This window comes from Strix uralensis, chromosome 35, assembly GCF_047716275.1.
Source record: "Strix uralensis isolate ZFMK-TIS-50842 chromosome 35, bStrUra1, whole genome shotgun sequence".
Lineage (NCBI taxonomy): Eukaryota > Metazoa > Chordata > Aves > Strigiformes > Strigidae > Strix > Strix uralensis.
The window spans coordinates 2014670-2035091 of NC_134006.1; the positions used below are offsets into that span (position 1 = coordinate 2014670).

The window sequence follows — 20422 nt, forward strand, 5'->3', positions numbered from 1 at the left end:
AGCTGAGCCCCTTTGGTCTCCCCACAGGGGCTGGGACAGACAAGCAGAAGGAGGAGCAGTGCCAGCCCAGGGAAGAGCAGAGGGGGATGCTGCAAGGGCCCGAAGAGGAGCCCCAGAGCCCCACGGTGGACGTGGAGCACGATGGCCAACAGCAGCCAGATGATACACAAGGGAGCCACAGACAAAGAAGACCCCGAAAATGCTCTTTCAAGAGGACGTATGCTGAAGACCCTCAAAAAGCCACAACCCAACCACGGAGTACCTCCAGGCAGAAGGAGTACAGGTGTGAACACTGTGGGAAGGTCTTCACCTGTGGGAGCCACCTGAAACGTCACCGACGAATCCACACGGGAGAGAAGCCCTTCAAGTGCCAGGATTGTGGGAAGAGCTTCAGCGAGAGCGGGAAACTCCGGCGTCATCAGAGAACACACACCAAGGAGAAGTCCTTTTCCTGCACCACATGTGGGAAATGCTTCTCCTTTAGCTCACACGCCCTCACCAGGCACCAACTCACCTACATGGGAAAGAGACCATACACCTGCTCAGACTGTTTGAAGAGCTTCCAGCAGAGATGTCACCGCTGGAGGCATCATGCAGCCATCCACAAAGGTGAGTCGTCGGAGATGTGCGCTAGGCATAACTCTGTATCAGATCGTGGTCAACAATAAAATGGAGAGAGGTGGTTTGGGGGTGGGGGTTGACTAGATTTTGGTCAGAAGCTGGCTGGGCATCCTTCTCCCCATGGGCAGCTCTGAACAACGGTCTCCTGCTGTGTCCCCTCCCAACCTCCTGAACTATCTTTATGTCCACTCACAGGCTCTCGCTTTTCCTCTTCTTTTCCCCTTCCCAGGTTCACCCATAGCGGGTGGGAGCAGCCAACAGCCCAACCCTGCCCCATCCCAACATGCCCCATCTCCATACCTGCCCTCCCAGGGGAAGGGGGAGTATTGGGGGTTGAAAGAATGGAAGAAATATGGGCAGTGGTCTGTATTGAAGAAGGGGGAGGGATGTGGGAGGAGGAGTAGCAGGGAGAGGAAGGATGAAGGAGAATGAGGAGTATCAGTAAGAGGTACAGGCACACACACACACACACAGCCCCTATGTCTTTACATCCCCACCAACACTACAAGGGCTCCAGCGGCTGGCAGCACTGTACGGGGTGGTGCTGCTCTGGGTGGGAGCTGCTGGAGTAGGTGGCTGCTCTTCATGTGCCTTAAGAGCCACCAGCTGAGCCCCTTTGGTCTCCCCACAGGGGCTGGGACAGACAAGCAGAAGGAGGAGCAGTGCCAGCCCAGGGAAGAGCAGAGGGGGATGCTGCAAGGGCCCGAAGAGGAGCCCCAGAGCCCCACGGTGGACGTGGAGCACGATGGCCAACAGCAGCCAGATGATACGCAAGGGAGCCATGGAACAAGAAGACCCCAAAAATGCTCTTTCAAAGAGACGTGTGCTGGAGACCCTCAGGAAGCCACAACCCAACCACGGAGCAGCTCCAGCGGAAAGGAGTACAAGTGTGAGCACTGTGGGAAGGACTTCGCTTGCAGGATCAGGCTGAATTGTCACCGACGAATCCACACAGGAGGGAAGCCCTACAAGTGCTGGTATTGCGGGAAGAGCTTCACGCAGAGATGGAACGTCCTTTGTCACCAGAAGATACACACCAAGGAGAAGCGATTTCGCTGCACCACATGCAGGAAACACTTCTACTTTAGATCTCACCTCATCAAACACCAACGCACTCACACTTGGGAGAGTCTGTATGCCTTGTTGCACTGCGAGATGACTTTCCAGCAGAGTTATCACCTCTATCTCTGGAGGCATCAATTTTCTATCACCAACGGTGAGTCTTGCTGTGGTCTTCACCCCGTATCGCATCGTGCTGAGCAATAAAATGGAGAGGAGGGGGTTTGGGGGTGGATTTTGACCAGATTTTGGTCAGGAACTGTCTGGGTATCCATCTCTCCATGGGCAGGGGTGAGTGATGGCCTTTGCATTTTTCCTCTGTCTGTCTCCTTATATTGAACTATTTTTACCTCCATGTAGAGGTTTTCTTGCTTTTCCTCCACTTTTCCCCTTCCCAGTTTCACCCACAGAGGGTGGGAGCAGCCAACAGTCCAACCCTGCCTGATCCTGACCAGGGGGACGGGGATGAAAGTGGGTACCAAGGGGGTCGCTGGTCCAGGGTGGAGGAAGTAGAGGGATGGGGGAGGCAGAGGAATGGAGGAGGAAGAGGAAGGATGAAGTACCAACACAACCCCAAAAATGCTCTTTCCAAGGAACATGTGCTGAAGAAATTGAAGAATCCGCAACCCAACCACGGAGCAGCTCCAGGCAGGAGTACCTGTGTGAGGACTGTGGGAAGTTCTTCACCCACAGGAGCAAGCTGAACCAACACCGACGGGTCCACACAGGAGGGAAGCCCTACAAGTGCCGGGATTGCGGGAAGAGCTTCACGCAGAGAGGGACACTCCTGTGGCACCAGAAGATACACACCAAGGAGAAGCGATTCCGTTGCACCACATGCAGGAAACACTTTTACTTTAGATCTCACCTCATCAAACACAAGCGCACTCACACGTGGGAGAGACTGTTCACCTTGTTGCACTGCGAGATGACTTTCCAGCAGAGTTATCACCTCTACCTCTGGAAACATCAGTTATCCATCCCCAACGGTGAGTCTTTGGTAAGGTCTTCACCCCATATTGCATCGTGCTTGGCAATAAAATGAAGAGGAGGGGGTTTGGGGGTGGGGGTTGGCCAGATTTTGGTCAGGAAATGTCTGGGCATCCATCTCCCCATGGGGAGGGGTGAAAAATGCTTTTGCATTTTTCCTGTCTGTCTGTCTCCTGCTGTTGAACTATATATACCTCCACCCACGGGGTTTCTTGCTTTCCTCTTTTTTTTTTGTTTTTCTTCCTTTCCAAGTTCACCCAAAGTGGGTGGGAGCAGCCAACAGGCCACTCTGCCCACCCAGACCTGACGTGTCTCCATTCCTGGCCCTCCCTTGGTTAGGGGAGTGTTAGAGGGGGATGAGATTGGGGACCATTAGTGGGTGCTGGTCTAGGGTGAAGAAGGGGGATGGATGGATGGAGGAGTAGCAGGAAGAGGAAGGATAAAGTAGGATGAGGAGTATCAATAAGAGGGGACAGACACAGACACACACACAGACACACAGAGACACACACAGTCCCCATGTCATTACACACCCACAAACGCAGAAAAGCTCCAGCAGCTGGCAGCACTGTACTGGGTGGTACTGGCCTGGGTGGGAGCTGCTGGAGTAGGTGGCTGCTCTTCATGTCCCTTAAGAGCCCCCAACTGAGCCCCTTTGGTCTCCCCACAGGGGCTGGGACAGACAAGCAGAAGGAGGAGCAGTGCCAGCCCAGGGAAGAGCAGAGGGGGATGCTGCAAGGGCCCGAAGAGGAGCCCCAGAGCCCCACAGTGGACGTGGAGCACGATGGCCAACAGCAGCCAGATGATACACAAGGGAGCCACGGAACAAGAAGACCCGGAAAATGCTCTTTCAAAGGGACGTGTGGTGAAAACCCTCAAGAAGCCACAACCCAACCACGGTGTAACTCCAGAGGGAAGAAGTACAAGTGTGAGCACTGTGGGAAGGTCTTCAGGTATGGCAGCAACCTGACCCATCACCGACGGATCCACACTGGAAAGAAGCCCTACAAGTGCTGGGATTGTGGGAAGAGCTTCACGGATAGAGGGAGAGTCCTGTGTCACCGGAGAACACACACCAAGGAGAGGCCGTATCTCTGCACCACGTGTGGGAAACGCTTCTCTTATAGCTCAAACCTTGTTGTCCACCGATGCATCCACACAGGAGAGAGACCATACGTCCGCTCCCACTGCGGGAAAAACTTCAAGCACAGTCGTAACCTCTGGAGACATCAAGAAGCCCTTCACAAGGGTGAGTCCTTAGTGGGGGGGTTTAACGTGAGATGTCCCAGGCCCTGGTGGAGCTGTGGGTGGGGATGGCCTGGAGAAGCACGTGGTGGGGCTGTGCTGGGACTCCTGCTCCCAGCGTGGCAGCAGTGCTGGGCTGGGAGATGGCCCTGGGGATGGATTTTCTCTGTCCCCAAGTTGGGTTGAACTAGCGGTGGGGATGGTCCTGCTGGGAGCAGGAGGTTGGACTGGAGACCTCCAAGGAATGGAGCTGCCCTGGAAGAACCTCCTTGGTGCAGGGGGGTTCCTGAATCAGTCCTGGCAATAGCAAATGGCCTCCAAGCACATTTCCCAGGTTCATTTGTGGACACGGAGGCCTCTCTGCACCCATCCTCCACCACTGTAAATCCCCTCCTGGGGAGGGGGATTCTTCCCAGCTTGCATTACCCCAGCAGATACTGGGGTTTCCCCTCCATCCTTGGCTGGGGAGGTCCCGTTGGGGCAATGGCTTTGTCTTTCTCCAGCAGTCACCAAGAGCACTCAGCTGGAGCCAGGACAAGCACCCCCGGTGCTGGAGGAGAAGTTGGAGAGCAAGGAGGAGCAGACACCGACGGGACAAGGGGATGGCGTGAAGAACACCCATGCAGCCATGAGCAAGCCGGTAGCCCGCACCAAGCGGGGGACCTCTAAATGCCCCGAGTGTGGGAAGATCTTCCGCTGGAGTAACAGCATGAGACGTCACCAAAGAAATCACATGGGACAATGACACTACTGCAGGTGCATCCACCCAATGAAAATAGAGCTTCTTGGCTGTTGAAAGGTAGCAGCTTCTGATTGCCTTTGTTCTCAGGGCTTCGCGGTAATTGGGGCTTTGGCCGATGGGAGCCGCTATTGACTACAGGTCAGATTCAGCCTGGGTATAAATGGAGTCCCCTGGGGGAGCCATTTTGAGCAAGTTCCCTGGAGCAGCACGCTGCATTCGAGGGATCTCCCCTTGGGTCGGGACACCGCCCAAGGTAACTCCTCGAGGTGACTTGGGTCCGGATGCTGCCCTGAGCACATCCTTGAGACTGAGAGCCCTCACTTCTAATGTGAGTGATAGAGCGTTTTCAGTTGCCGTTAAACCCTAGGGATTTGTTCTGTTCTCCTCTCACAGACATTCGAACGTGTAATTTACGGAGAGCTAGTTGATTCTGTAAATAATAAATATTTAATTTTTGGTGGTTGGTGGTTTATTTGAGAGCCTCCGTAACAACTACAAGTGCCCAGATTACGGGAAGACCTTCAAGGACTTCTCCAGCCTCATCTCCCTCCACAGGGTCCATAAGGGAGAGAGACCGTACAAGTGCCTGGAGTGTGGGGAGTGCTTCAGCCACAGCTCGAGCCTTTCCACGCATCAGAGGACCCACACTGGAGAGAAACCTTCTTCCTGCTCTGACTGTGGGGAATCCTTTACTCAGAAGCAAACACTCATCTTGCACCAGCGGATCCACCCCGGGGAGATGCCCAACTGCTGCCAGCAATGCCAGAAAACCTTCCGGACCAGCTCCCACCTTGCCACTCACCAGCGGATCCACGCCCAGGAGAGCTCCCACACGTGCCTGTTCTGCGGGAAGTCATTCAGTGTGGGCACCGGGTGTCTTGTCCATCAGGGGCCCCACTTGGAGAAGGTGCCCGTGGGCCCTGGGGGAAACCACGGCAAAAATCTTGGGTGGTTTGGAGGAAGCAAAACTCATCCAGGACCCTGCAATCAAAATGGAGCATATGGGATGCTCCTGTCGTTACGTAGGTGCACACAGACGTAGATGGATACACACAGACCCAGGGGGTGTGTACGTCCCTTACAGGAAATCAAAGAAACACCTCTCTTTTTTTTTTGAAGTTTCTATCAAATAAAATAGATTTGGCTCATAATTGGATTCAGATTTGTGTCCTGTTCGTTGAAGAGTGAATAGATTTGGGGGATGCACAAGAGATGGGGAGGGGGGACGCAACCAGGCAGATGACCCAACCCAACCCAAGAGCTATTCCTGGCCCTATCTCATCCTGCTTCTCAGAGACTCCTCCAGCCTCTCTGCCCTCTGGGGCAGGATGTTCCCCTCTGCTCACACTTCTCTCCCCCCTCCAGGGCAGAGTCGTTAGCCAGACATCCCTTGGTTATGCAAAGCTGGGGTGACTCACCCCTTAGCCCCTGGTCCCTTCCTTTGTCCCAACACTCTTCAAGCAGCGACTGACCCTGGCATTGGTCTATTCCCGAGTTCGGAACGAGCAGAGCAGAGAATTTCCTGAAGACATCATATCCCTGGTCCTGCGGGGTGGGGTGAGGTTTGCGGGGGGTCTGTGTGAATGTGGGGAACAAGGGCGGGCGCTGGTCTGGGGTGAAGAAGGAGGAGGGATGGGGGAAGGGGAGGACAAAGGAGGGGGAGGGCGAGGGGCAGGAAGAGGGGACACACACAGACAGAACCATGGGCACGCGGGCGGTCGCACCCCCATCTCCTTCCACACCTGTGCACACCCAGATAATCCTGGGGCGGGGTCGGGGCGTATTCTGCCCGCACAGCCCCCCCTTCCCTGCAGGGATTTCCCTGAGGGATGGAGAATCCACGTCCAGCCGCCCCCCATAAACGGCAGCACTCCTGGGTGTCCCCCCCTTGCCTGTCCCGCAGGCAGGGTAGAGGCAGGGTACAGGCAGGGTACAGGCAGGTACCTGCTGCCGCCTCTCGGGGTGATCAGCACCCCCTGCCCGGGGCTCAGCACCCACCCGGCTGCACCCTGTTGTGCTGGTTTGTGTGTGGAGGGGTTGGGAGCGGGGGAGGGGGCTACAGGGGGGGCTCCTGGGAGAAGATGCTCAAAGCTGCCCGGGCTCCAGGAATTCGGACCCGCCCCTGGCCAAGGCCGAGCCAATTAGCGATGGCTTCGCGCTCTGAGATAAGGGATTTAAAGAGAAAAAGTTAGGAGGAGGAGGAGAAAGAGGAGGAGGGGGGAGGGAAATACCTCTGCAAACGGCGACGGTGAGGAAGGACGGCAGGAGGGGGGAGGTGCTCTGGAGCAGAGACTGCCCTGCACCCGAGGAGACCCACAGGGGAGCAGATGCCCCCCCAGAGCCCCTGGGAGGGACCCACGTGGGACGAAGATCGTGGAGGACTGTCTCCCGTGGGAGGGAGCCCACGCCGGAGCAGGGGAGGAGTGTGAGGAGTCCTCCCCCTGAGGAGGAAGGAGCGGCAGAGACAACGGGTGATGGACTGACCCCAACCCCCCATCCCTGCCCCCTGCGCCGGTGGGGGGAGAAGGGAGAGAAATGGGGAGCAAATCTGAGTCTGGGAAGAAGGGATGGGGGGGGAAGGTGTTTTGAAGCTGTGGTTGTATTTCTCACTGTCCTGCTCTGTCGCATTGGTACATTGGTGGGGGTGGGGGTGTTCAAATTCGATGGCTGTTCTTTCTTCCTTCCCCGATGGAGTCTGTCTGTCACTCGAGCCCATAACGGGGTAGTCACACACACACACACACACACACACACACACACCCTGTCCTCGTCTGGATCCCCCCAGGCATTTGATTTTATTTTTTCATCTCCATCCCTGTGGGAGAAGGGGTGATCATGCGTCTGGGTGGGGCTCAGGTGCCCTCTTGGCTCAAAGCACAACATGGCACTAACGGGCAAGGCCATGTGGGGTGTGAGAAGGAGGAGAAGGGAAGGGAGGGAGCCGAGCAGGCAGAGACATGGAGTAGGTGGCTGCTCTTCATGTGCCTTAAGAGCCCCCAGCTGAGCCCCTTTGGTCTCCCCACAGGGGCTGGGACAGACAAGCAGAAGGAGGAGCAGTGCCAGCCCAGGGAAGAGCAGAGGGGGATGCTGCAAGGGCCCGAAGAGGAGCCCCAGAGCCCCACGGTGGACGTGGAGCACGATGGCCAACAGCAGCCAGATGATACGCAAGGGAGCCACAGACCAAGAATACCCCGAAAAAGCTCTTTCAAAGGGACGTACGCTGAAGACTCTCAGGAAGCCTCAACTGATCCATGGAGTAGCTTCAGGGAGAAGAAGTACAAGTGTGAGCACTGTGAGAAGGTCTTCGTCTGCAGGAGCAAACTGATCTACCACCTACGGACCCACACAGGAGAGAAGCCCTACAAGTGCTGGGATTGTGGGAGGGGATTTTCAATGAGAGGAAACCTCCTGAGTCACCAGAGGACACACACCAAGGAGAAGCCCTTTCCCTGCCCCACATGTGGGAAATACTTCTCCTTTAGGTCCAACCTCTTTGTCCACCAACGCGTCCACACAAGAGAGAGACCGTACACCTGCTCCTACTGTGGAAAGACATTCAGGGAGGGTCATCACCTCCGCAACCATCAGGATTCCATCCACAATGGTGAGTCCTCAGAGGGGCTTAACCTTGTATCACATAGTGCTCATCCATAAAATGGAGTGGGTGCCTGTGGGGGCAGTTCTTGCCCAGATTTTGGTCAGGAACTGGCTGGGCATCCATCTCCCCATGGGTGGGGTGGGTGAGTGAAAGCCTCCTCCACTCTCCTCCTCTAAAAATATTTTTACCTCCACCTACGGGTTTTCTCACTTTTCTTTTTCTTTCCCTTCCTGGGTTCACCCACAGTTGGTGGGAGCAGCCAAGAGCCCAACCCTGCCCCATCCCGACCTGACCCATCTCCATCCCAACTTCTCAAGGGGGTGGGGGGATTTTTGGGGGTGAGGGTGAAAGTGGGGACCAAGGGTATTTGCTGGTCCAAGGTGAAGAAGTGGGAGGGATGGGGGAGGAGGAGGAATGGAGAAGGAAGAGGAAGGATGAAATACCAATACAACCCCAGAAATGCTCTTTCCAAGGGATGTATGTTGAAGACCCTCAAAATGGTGCAACCCAACCGTGGAGTATCTCCGGTGAGAAGTACAAGTGTGAGGACTGTGGGAGGGTCTTCAACTGCAGGAGCAACATGAGACGTCACCGAGGGATCCACAAGGGAGAGAAGCCCTACAAGTGCCAGGATTGTGGGAAGAGCTTCAGGCTGAAGGCGCACCTCCTGAGTCATCAGAGGACACACACCAAGGAGAAGCCTTTTCTCTGCACCACGTGTGGGAAACGCTTCTCCTGGCGCTCAAACCTCATCACCCACCAACGCATCCACACGGGAGAGAGACGGTACCCCGGCTCGCACTGCGGGAAGAGCTTCCAGGTAAAGACTTGCCTCAGGACACATCAGGAATCCATACACAATGGTGAGTTCTCAGTGGAGGCTTAATCCTCAAATAGATTGTGCTCAGCAATAAAGTGGAGAGGAGGGGGTTTGGGGGTGGTGTTTGGCCAGATTTTGGTCATGAACTGGTTTGGAATCCATCTCCCCATGGGTGGGGGTGAGTGATGGCTTTTGCACTTTTCCCCTGTCTATCTGTCCCCTCCTATTGAACTATTTTTACCTCCACCCACGGGTTTTCTCAATTTTCCTCTTCCTTTCCCCATCCCGGGTTCACCCCCAGCGGGTGGGAGCAGCCAACAGCCCAACCCTGCCCCATCCCAACCTGCTCCATCTCTGTCTCTGACCCTTCCGGGGCTTGGGGGAGTTTTGGAAAGTGTCAAAGTGGGGACAAATGGTAGGTGCTGGTCCAGGGTGAAGAAGTGGGAGAGATGGAGGAGGAGGAGCAGCAGGAAGAGGAAGGATGAAGGAGGATGAGGAGTATTGGTAGGAGGACACACACACACACACACACACACACACACACACACACACACAGAGGCCCTGAGCCTTTACACACCCACCATCACCAGAAGGGCTTCAGCAGCTGGCAGCACCATACTGGGTGGTACTGGTCTGAGTGGGAGCTGCTGGAGTAGGTGGCTGCTCTTCATGTGCCTTAAGAGCCCCCAGCTGAGCCCCTTTGGTCTCCCCACAGGGGCTGGGACAGACAAGCAGAAGGAGGAGCAGTGCCAGCCCAGGGAAGAGCAGAGGGGGATGCTGCAAGAGACCAAAGAGGAGCCCCAGAGCCCCACGGTGGACGTGGAGCACGATGGCCAACAGCAGCCAGATGATATGCAAAGGAGCCACGGAACAAGAAGACCCCGAAAATGTTCTTTCAAAGGAACATATGCTGAAGACCCTCAAGAAGACACAACCCAACCACCGAGTAGCTCCAGAGAGCAGAATTATGAGTGTGAGGACTGTGGGAAGATCTTCATCGGGAGAAGAAACCTGCGCCGTCACCAACAGGTCCACACGGGAGAGAAGCGTTTCCAGTGCCAGGATTGTGGGAAGAGGTTCAGACGGAAAGATCACCTCCAGAGTCACCGGAGGACACACACCAAGGAGAAGCCGTATTTCTGCACAACGTGTGGGAAACGCTTCTCCTTTAGGTCGGGTCTCATCAACCATCAACACACCCACACAGGAGTGACACCGAACACCTTCTCCCACTGTGGGGAGACCTTCCAGATGAGGGCTCACCTCAGGGAATATCAACAAATTCACCAAAATAGTGAGTTCTTGGCAGGTGTGTAACCCTATATCACGTTTTCCTCAGCAATAAAACGGAGAGGAGGGGGTTTTGGGGTGGGGGTTGGCCAGATTTTGGTCAGGAACTGCCTGGGCATCCAGCTCCCTATGGACAGGGGTGAGTGATGGCATCCTCCTGTGAAACAATTTTTTACATCCACCCACAGGTTTTCTCTCTTTTCCTCCTCTTTTCCCTTTCCCAGTTTCACCCACAGCGGGTGGGAGCAGGCAACAGCCCAACCCTGTCCCATCCCGACCTGACCCATCTCCATCCCCGGCCCTCCTGGGGGGTGGGGGGAGTTTTGGGGAGTGTGGAAGTGGCGATCAAGTGTGGGTGCTGGCCTGGTATGGGGGAGGAGGGATGGAGGAAGAGCATGAGCAGGAACAGGGGACACACACACAAACACACCCCCAGTCTCCATGGTCATCCATGGACTTGCACCACCATCTCCTTGCACACTTGTGCACTGCAGGCCAGGTACAGGCAGGAATCTGTAGCATCCTCAGAGCCCATGACATGGGGGAACCCTGAATGAGCCCTCTCCTGAGCAACCCATTGGGCTCAGGCTGCTGCTAGTGGCTGAGCAGCCTTCCCTCAGCACCGCAACATCCTGCTCCCACCTCTGGGGTGCTCGACACACCCTGCCCGGGCCTCAGCACCCACCCGGCTGCACCCCATTGTGCTGGTTTTTGTGTGAAGGGGTTTCGGAGTGGGGGAGGGGACTACAGGGCGGCTCCTGTGATAAAGTTCTTGAAGCTCCCCTGGCTCCAAGTTGGACTCGCCCCTGGCCAAGGCTGAGCCAATTAGAGATGGTTGTACTCTGGGATAAGGTATTTACAAAGAGGAACATGGGAGGAGCAGGAAGGGCATGAGGGTGGAGGGAAATACCTCTGCTAACAGCGAGGGTGAGGAAGGACGGCAAGACCTCTCAGGTTCTCTGGAGCAGAGACTGCCCTGCACCCGTGGAGACCCACGGGGGAGCAGATGCCCCCCCAGAGCCCCTGGAAGGGACCCACGTGGGGGGAAGTTGGTGGAGGACTGTCTCCCGTGGGAGGGAGCCCACGCCGGAGCAGGGGAGGAGTGTGAGGAGTCCTCCCCCTGAGGAGGAAGGGGTGATCAAGCGTCTGGGTGGGGCTCAGGTGCCCTCAACATGGCGCTAACGGGCAAGCCCATGAGGGGTGTGAGAAGGAGAAGGGAAGGGAGGGAGCTGAGCAGGCAGAGACATCAAACCTGCCCAATTAGCATTAACGGAGACATTAACCACAAACAAACCTCTCTGGCTCCGCTAATGTGGGATCTTCCTGCCAACAGTAGAAGGTGGAAGCTCTACCACAGCTTTGTAGCTGCTGAGGATGCAACACTGGAGGGGGGACTGTGCGTACAGAGGAGGCGATGAGCAGGGGAAGGGGGGCAGGGGCAGAAAAGGGGGGGACACACAAGAAAAGGGTGTAAAAGGGGCTGGCACTGCAGTACAAGGGGGTTCTTCTGTGCATTGGCCATCGCCGTCGGTCCTGTCTTTGTTATTCAATGTGTGAACTCTTTCTGGCCCCAGTGCTGGCTCCTGGGGGGACTGATGTGAGCGGGTTTGGGGTCATCTGCAGGAGTGGGTCTGGGGGTGTCGGGCCCCTGCTCTGTGGTGCCAGACGATACACAAGGGAGTAAAGTACCCAGAGAACCACAAAAATGCTCTTTCACAGGGACGTATGGTGAAGAACTTGAAGAAGACACAACCCAACCGTGGAGTAGCTCCAGAGAGCAGTTCAAATGTGAGCACTGTGGGAGGGCCTTCACCTGGCAGAATAGCCTGCGCCGTCATAAACAGATCCACATGGGAGGGAAGCCCTACAAGTGCCAGGATTGCGGGAAGAGCTTCAGGCTGAGCAGGTACCTCCTGAGTCACCAGAGGACACACAGGGAGGAGAAGCTGTATCTCTGCACCACCTGTGGGAATCTCTTCTTCTGTGGCTCAGACCTCATCAAGCAAAAAGGCACCCACACAACAGAGAGACCGCACGCCTGCTCCCACTGTGAGAAGAGCTTCCAGCAGACTTATCACCTCAGGACGAATCAGCAAGGCATTCACAATGGTGAGTCCTCTGGAGGGTTTAGCGTAAGATGTCCCAGGACCTGGTGGAGCTGTGGGTGGGGATGGCCTGCAGAAGCACGTGGTGGGGCTGTGCTGGGCTGGGAGATGGCACTTGGGATGGATTTGCTCTGTCCCCAGGTTGGATTGAACTAGCAGTGGGGATGGTCCAGCTGGGAGCAGGAGGTTGGACTGGAGACCTCCAAGGAATGGAGCTGCCCTGGAAGAACCTCCTCGGTGCAGGGAGGTTCCTGAGTTGGGGCAAAGGATTGTCTTTCTCCAGCAGGCACCGAGCACCCAGCTGGAGCCAGGACAAGCACCCCCGGTGCTGGAGGAGAAGTTGGAGAGCAAGGAGGAGCAGACACCAACGGGACAAGGGGATGGCGTGAAGAACACCCATGCAGCCACGAGCAAGCTGATGCCCCGTGCCAAGCGGGGGACCTCCAAATGCCCTGAGTGTGGGAAGATCTTCCGCTGGAGTAACAGCATGAGATGTCACCAAAGAATTCACATGGGAGAACAACCCTACAAGTGCCCAGATTGCGGGAAGACCTTCAAGGACTTCTCCAGCCTCATCTCCCTCCACAGGGTCCATAAGGGAGAGAGACCGGACAAGTGCCTGGAGTGTGGGGAGTGCTTCAGCCACAGCTCGAGCCTTTCCACGCATCGGAGGACCCACACTGGAGAGAAACCTTCTTCCTGCTCTGACTGTGGGGAATCCTTTACTCAGAAGCAAACACTCATCTTGCACCAGCGGATCCACCCCGGGGAGATGCCCAACCGCTGCCAGCAATGCCAGAAAAACTGAGGAAACTGCGTGTGGCCTCTAAACCCTCCTCAGAGCGATCAGATCAATTAGTAAATTGTCCACAGATTGCAACAATATTATGGTTTTGTACTCTCTGCGCCACCGTTCTCATTCTGGTACCAAAGAGCGTGGGGCTGGTTTTGAATCCGTGGGGAGGGGCCGTCCAAGAGAGCTGCATCTTCCGCCCGGTGGTCGGGTTTTCCCAGTCCAAAGCAGAAACAGTCTGGCTCTGCTCGACCACCGGTATACGGAAGAAAGCATCTTTCAAATGCAGCCCTGTAAAACCAGTATTACTGTCCGGGACCGAGGCGAGGAGGGGATACGGATTCGGGACCACAGGGTGCACGTCTGGAGTTCTCACATTCACTCCCCTTCAACCCTGTACCAACCTGTGTTCAGGAGAGTGAGGTTTTCTCACCAGTAGCATTGGAGCATTGAACTCTGATTGACATTCCCTTCACTGTCCACCTTCCAAAAAGGGTTTATTATAGGGTCTAGTCCTTTCCGAGCTTCCAGGTGGCTGGCATTTTGTTTCTTCCTTACCAGCTGGGCTCCTGCTTTTAGCTCCATCTTTTCCAGAGTCACATTCTTGGCTCGTCCCGGCGTTCCTGATGGCCACACTATGGCTATTACCGCATTTAATAATTTGTCTGGAATAGTCTCTTCTTTTGCAGGATTCTTCCCAGTTAACCAGCATAGCTGGGCTCTCCGTGCATTCTCTGGAGGAATATGGAACTGAGCAGAGTCTTCAGAGAAGGTTAATTGTGCGTTTAACTTGCAACGTAACTCTCGACCGAGCAATGGCAAAGGCCATTCTGGCACAGAGAGGAATCTCTGAGTTAATTTTGTATCCCCAGCTGAGAGTTCCCCGGTTCTAAAAATGGTCTTAAGGTTCCTTTCCCTGGTGCACCAACACTTACCTGAGTCTTCCTTAACGGTCCCTGTTAGGTGTTGGAAACGTGAGAAAAGCCAAACAGTGAGAAATCCGTAAAACATACATTTCCTTGACACAGGGCGCCCAGACCAAGCACAGGACGGGATGAAGGTCCAGTGATTTGTGTTTGTCGTGGCACCAAGGAAGAATGCGAAGCACGGTGGAGGCCGCGCGGTCCCATTCTTTCACTCATTTGAAGGACAGATTTATCTCATGCTCTACTTTTTTCTCTCAAGGGATGATTTTTGCAATAGCCTGCCGGCCTTGTTCCTCATCCTCCCTTTCTTCTCACAAAACCCAGCTGCACCCCTCGCATTGAGCTGACCTTGTTTCTCATCCTCCCTTTTTTCCCACAGAACCAGCTGTACCCCTGGCACCAAACAATGCACCGCGTCGTTACTCAAAAGATAAGGGCTTGACCAGTCCCACCCACTCACACATACAAACTAAGATAAATACTACCCCAATTTTTTACCTAACTTGGAGGGACGATAATCCGACAGCTGAGTGATTACCCAGGAACTCAGTGTGTGTGACTGCAATCCTTCTTCTTTTGTGTAGTGTTATAGAGCCACCCTGCAGTCTGTGCATTTATCGTAGGCAATCTTAAAGAATCTGTAGATGTTGCATAAAAATAAACCGTACTATTCATGAATCTGATGGCTTCTCTTGAATGCAACCAGATTTACAGCATATGGGCTGTTTGGGCTGGGTCACACCTATAGTGACAGCCACTAATCCACGGTATTCGTGAATCACAGAATCATTCAGGTTGGAAAAGCCCCTCGGGGTCATCGAGTCCAACCCTCAGCCCGACTCTACAAAGTTCTCCCCTACCCCACATCCCCCCACAGCTCATCCAAACAGCCCTTAAACACACTCAGGGATGGGGACTCCACCCCCTCCCTGGGCAGCCTATTCCACTCTCTGACCACTCTGTCGGGGAAATATTTTTCCCTCCTGTCCAGCCTGACCCTCCCCTGTTGCAGTTTCAAGCCGTTCCTTCTCGTTCTGTCACTAATTCCCTGGGAGCAGAGACCAGCCCCAACCTCTCCACAACGTCCTTCCAGGGAGCTGCAGAGAGTGATGAGGTCTCCCCTCCCCTTCTCCTCCTCACACTGAGCAGCCCCAGCTCCTTCCATCGCTCCTCACAGGATTTATTCTCCAGCCCCTTCCCCAGCTCGTTGCCCTCCTCTGCCCTCGCTCCAGCCCCTCGAGATCTCTCTCGCATTGAGGTGCCCAAACCTGGACACAACCCTCCAGGTGTGGCCTCACCAGTGCAGAGCACAGGGGGACTGTCACCTCCCTGTTTCTGCTGGCCACACTATTGCTGATACAAGCCAGGATGCCGTTGGCTTTCTTGGCCACCTGGGCACACTGCTGGCTCATGGTCAGCTGTTTGTCAATTAGAACTCCCCGATCTGGTGGCATCTTTTGAATGCAAACGGACCTACAGCACACGGGCTGTGCGGGCACTAATTGGCACATCTATTGCGATATAAGTCCAGCCCCACCCAGCCCCTCTAATCTCTGAGGACCGGCTAGAACCCAAGGGGATTTATCTCTTACCAAATTTATTCTCACCCTAAATGCAACAGGGATTTACGAATCTGAGTCACTTGTCTCCCTCCTCTGAGCGGGAAGAGACACACAAACCCTGGCAGAACTCCCCCCAACCTCCCAGAGGGCCAGGGATGGAGATGCACAGCCCCCCATTACCTGCAGGGACATCCCTGAGGGATGGAGAATCCACGTCCAGCCACCCCCAGGGTACCTGCTGCCACCTCTCCGGTGCTCAGCACCCCCTGTCCGGGGCTCAGCACCCACCCAGCTGCACCCTGTTTTGCTGGTTTGTGTGTAGAGGGGTTGGGAGCAGGGGAGGGGGCTACAAGGGGGGGTCGCGGCAGAAGATGCTCAAAGCTCCCCCGACTCCAAGTCGGACCCGCCCCTGGCCAAGGCCGAGCCAATTAGCGACAGCGTCGCGTTCTGAGATAAGGGATTTTAACAGGGGAATGCCAGAAAGAAATACCTCTGCAAACTGTGAGGGAGAGGGAGGACGGCACGAGGGGGGAGGTGCTCTGGAGCAGAGACTGCCCTGCACCCATGGAGAGCCACGGGGGAGCAGATGCCCCCCCAGAGCCCCTGGGAGGGACCCACATGGGAGGAAGATCGTGGAGGACTGTCTCCCGTGGGAGGGAGCCCACGCCGGAGCAGGGGAGGAGTGTGAGGAGTCCTCCCCCTGAGGAGGAAGGAGCGGCAGAGACAACGGGTGATGGACTGACCCCAACCCCCATCCCTGCCCCCTGCACCAGTGGGGGGAGGAGGGAGAGAAATGGGGAGCAAAGCTGAGCCCGGGAAGAAGGGATGGGGGGGGGGAAGGTGTTTTGAAGCTGTGGTTGTATTTCTCACTGTCCTGCTCTGTCGCATTGGTACATTGGTGGGGGTGGGGGTGTTCAAATTCGATTGCTGTTCTTTCTTCCTTCCCCGATGGAGTCTGTCTGTTGCCCGAGCCCATAATGGGGGAGTCATCCCACTCCTCCCCCACATCCTTTGGATTTATTTTTCCTCCCCATCCCTGTGGGAGAAGGGGTGATCGAGCAGCTGGGTGGGGCTCGGGTGCCCTCAGGATTCAAAGCACAACATGGCGCTAACGGGCAAGGCCATGTGGGGTGTGAGGAGGAGAAGGGAAGGGAGGGAGCCGAGCAGGCAGAGACATGGAGTAGGTGGCTGCTTTTCATGTGCCTTCAGAGCCCCCAGCTGAGCCCCTTTGGTCTCCCCACAGGGGCTGGGACAGACAAGCAGAAGGAGGAGCAGTGCCAGCCCAGGGAAGAGCAGAGGGGGATGCTGCAAGGGCCCGAAGAGGAGCCCCAGAGCCCCACGGTGGACGTGGAGCACGATGGCCAACAGCAGCCAGATGATACGCAAGGGAGCCATGCACCAAGAACACCCCGAAAATGCTCTTTCAAAGGAACATTTGGTGAAGACTCTCAAGAAGACACAACCCAACCACGGAGTAGCTCCAGAAAGTAGGAGTACAAATGTGAGCACTGTGGGAAGGTCTTCACCTGGGGGAGAAGCCTGCGCTGTCACCAACAGATCCACATTGGAGAGACGCCCTCCAAATGCCAGGATTGTGGGAAGAATTTCAGGGAATGCTGCTGCCTCCTGCATCACCAGAAGACACACACCAAGAAGACCTTTGTCTGCACCACGTGTGGGAAACACTTCTGTGTTAGATCGTACCTCATTGTCCACCAACGCATACACACTAGAGAGAGACCGTACCCCTGCTCGCACTGCGGGAAGAAATTCCAGCAGAGTTGCCACCTCTGGAGGCATCATCAAGCCCTCCATAGTGGTGAGTCCTTGGGGGTTTAGCGTGAGATGTCCCAGGCCCTGGGGGAGCTGTGGGTGGGGATGGCTTAGTGCAATGGATTTCTCTTTCTCCAGCAGGCACCGAGCACCCAGCTGGAGCCAGGACAAGCACCCCAGGTGGTGGGGAAGTTCTAGAGCAAAGAGGAGCAGATAGCGACGGGACAAAGGGATGGCGTGAAGAACACCCATGCAGCCACGAGCCATCCGGTGGCCCGCACCAAGCGGGGGACCTCTAAATGCCCCGAGTGTGGGAAGATCTTCCGCTGGAGTAACAGCATGAGACGTCACCAAAGAAATCACACGGGACAACGACCCTACAAGTGCCCAGATTGCGGGAAGACCTTCAAGGACTTCTCCAGCCTCATCTCCCTCCACAGGGTCCATAAGGGAGAGAGACCGTACAAGTGCCTGGAGTGTGGGGAGTGCTTCAGCCACAGCGCGAGCCTTTCCACGCATCGGAGGACCCACACTGGAGAGAAACCTTCTTCCTGCTCTGACTGTGGGGAATCCTTTACTCAGAAGCAAACACTCATCTTGCACCAGCGGATCCACCCCGGGGAGATGCCCAACCGCTGCCAGCAATGCCAGAAAAACTGAGGAAACTGCGTGTGGCCTCTAAACCCTCCTCAGAGCGATCAGATCAATTAGTAAATTGTCCACAGATTGCAACAATATTTTGGTTTTGTACTCTCTGCGCCACCGTTCTCATTCTGGTACCAAAGAGCGTGGGGCTGGTTTTGAATCCGTGGGGAGGGGCCGTCCAAGAGAGCTGCATCTTCCGCCCGGTGGTCGGGTTTTCCCAGTCCAAAGCAGAAACAGTCTGGCTCTGCTCGACCACCGGTATACGGAAGAAAGCATCTTTCAAATGCAGCCCTGTAAAACCAGTATTACTGTCCGGGACCGAGGCGAGGAGGGGATACGGATTCAGGACCACAGGGTGCACGTCTGGAGTTCTCACATTCACTCCCCTTCAACCCTGTACCAACCTGTGTTCAGGAGAGTGAGGTTTTCTCACCAGTAGCATTGGAGCATTGAACTCTGATTGACATTCCCTTCACTGTCCACCTTCCAAAAAGGGTTTATTATAGGGTCTAGTCCTTTCCGAGCTTCCAGGTGGCTGGCATTTTGTTTCTTCCTTACCAGCTGGGCTCCTGCTTTTAGCTCCATCTTTTCCAGAGTCACATTCTTGGCTCGTCCCGGCGTTCCTGATGGCCACACTATGGCTATTACCGCATTTAATAATTTGTCTGGAATAGTCTCTTCTTTTGCAGGATTCTTCCCAGTTAACCAGCATAGCTGGGCTCTCCGTGCATTCTCTGGAGGAATATGGAACTGAGCAGAGTCTTCAGAGAAGGTTAATTGTGCATTTAACTTGCAACGTAACTCTCGACCGAGCAATGGCAAAGGCCATTCTGGCACAGAGAGGAATCTCTGAGTTAATTTTGTATCCCCAGCTGAGAGTTCCCTGGTTCTAAAAATGGTCTTAAGGTTCCTTTCCCTGGTGCACCAACACTTACCTGAGTCTTCCTTAACGGTCCTTTACAACTAGTCACTACAGAACGGGCGACTCTGCTACCAATCAGAACATCTGCAATTTCATTCCCCAGCTTAACTGGAACCAGGGGATCGTTTGGGGAGATCTTCACATGCTCCCCCAGTCCCCTTCATTCGGTATCATATTGTGAGAGATGACTTGTAAAAACAGGCCTGCAAGAAACACAGACTGTGAAAGAGATAAAGGATAGCGGGGGGAGTGGGGACCCTCCGAGCTGAGGAATGTCTCAAACACTGACAAGATGAAACTCTAGTCGCGGGGTGGATGGTGTGGAGGTTGAAGCTGATAAGGTTGCCCCAAGAACACAGGATGTGGCTGGAGGGGGGGGGCCTGGTGGGGACAGGACAGCTCTGCTCTGGGGCACCTGGTCGAGTTCCAAGGGCCGTCTTTCCACTGAATGACCTTTGCTTCATTATCCACGAAATGCATATTAAAGTTAACACCCTGAATATGCTAACAAAGACTAACATGATCATGCTGATTACATCATCCCATGATACACCTGACCCTTCCCCATCCATGGGGTATGTAGATATTGGGTCAACCTGGGGGATGGACCCAAGGAAAGGGGGTATAAATCGAGGGGGGGGCAAAAGGAGGTGGGGCGCTGGAGAGTGCAGTGAAGCGAAGAAGATGGATCCCTCCTGGAACCCTCATGGGCGGGATCGATGCAGGAGCCCAGACCAGTGATCTGTATCCCTCTATTCCCCCCACCTCCCGCCTTTCCTTTTCCTCCTTTCCCTTCACTACCATTAAGCAATGCCAGGCACACTGTATTCCTTGCCAAAACTCATTATATACTCAGCCAATTACCCCGTATCCAATTAGTACCTTGTGGGAAGTTAATAAATGTTTGGACTTTGAGACTTGTCTCACCGTTGTCCGCTCCAGTGGGGATTTACGAATCTGAGTCACTTGTCTCCCTCCTCTGAGCGGGAAGAGACACACAAATCCTGGCAGAACTCCTGCCAACCCCCCAGAGGGCCGGGGATGGAGATGCACAGCCCCCCATTACCTGCAGGGACATCCCTGAAGGATGGAGAATCCGCATCCAGCCACCCCCAGGGTACCTGCTGCCGCCTCTCGGGTGCTCAGCACCCCCTACCCGGGGCTCAGCACCCACCCGGCTGCACCCTGTTGTGCTGGTTTGTGTGTGGAGGGGTTGGGAGCGGGGGAGGGGGCTACAGGGGGGGCTCCTGGGAGAAGATGCTCAAAGCTGCCCGGGCTCCAAGTCGGACCCGCCCCTGGCCAAGGCCGAGCCAATTAGCGACAGTGGCCAC

The 20422-nt window shown here is 55.3% G+C and overlaps 2 protein-coding genes across 2 annotated transcripts in view; both read left to right on the forward strand.

Annotated features, from left to right (window-relative positions):
- The window catches only part of LOC141936873 (uncharacterized), a 122340-nt gene extending 108987 nt beyond the window's left edge, over positions 1–13353 (forward strand). The window contains 1 exon segment of the mRNA XM_074854214.1: positions 12754–13353. Coding sequence (XP_074710315.1) covers positions 12754–12926 — 173 coding nt within the window. The 3' untranslated portion in view covers positions 12927–13353.
- Positions 1403–12626, forward strand: LOC141936859 (uncharacterized). Its single transcript, XM_074854202.1, has 15 exons — positions 1403–1502; positions 1577–1837; positions 2274–2574; positions 3582–3919; positions 4864–4985; positions 5136–5519; positions 6083–6214; positions 7688–8261; positions 8729–9118; positions 9977–10384; positions 10590–10731; positions 11699–11765; positions 12031–12153; positions 12210–12497; positions 12612–12626. The coding sequence occupies exons 1-15, from the start codon at positions 1403–1405 to the stop codon at positions 12624–12626; spliced, it is 3645 nt and encodes a 1214-aa protein (XP_074710303.1).
- Positions 13354–20422: the final 7069 nt, after the last annotated feature.

Bases quoted from the DNA above. Each gene is read 5' to 3' on its own strand.
- LOC141936859 (XM_074854202.1), top strand. From the start codon at position 1,403: ATGGAACAAGAAGACCCCAAAAATGCTCTTTCAAAGAGACGTGTGCTG. The intron at 2,575-3,581 runs GTGGGAGAGACT...GTGTAACTCCAG, and splicing joins AAACACAAGCGCACTCACAC to AGGGAAGAAGTACAAGTGTG. The intron at 3,920-4,863 runs GTGAGTCCTTAG...TCCCTGGAGCAG, and splicing joins TCAAGAAGCCCTTCACAAGG to CACGCTGCATTCGAGGGATC.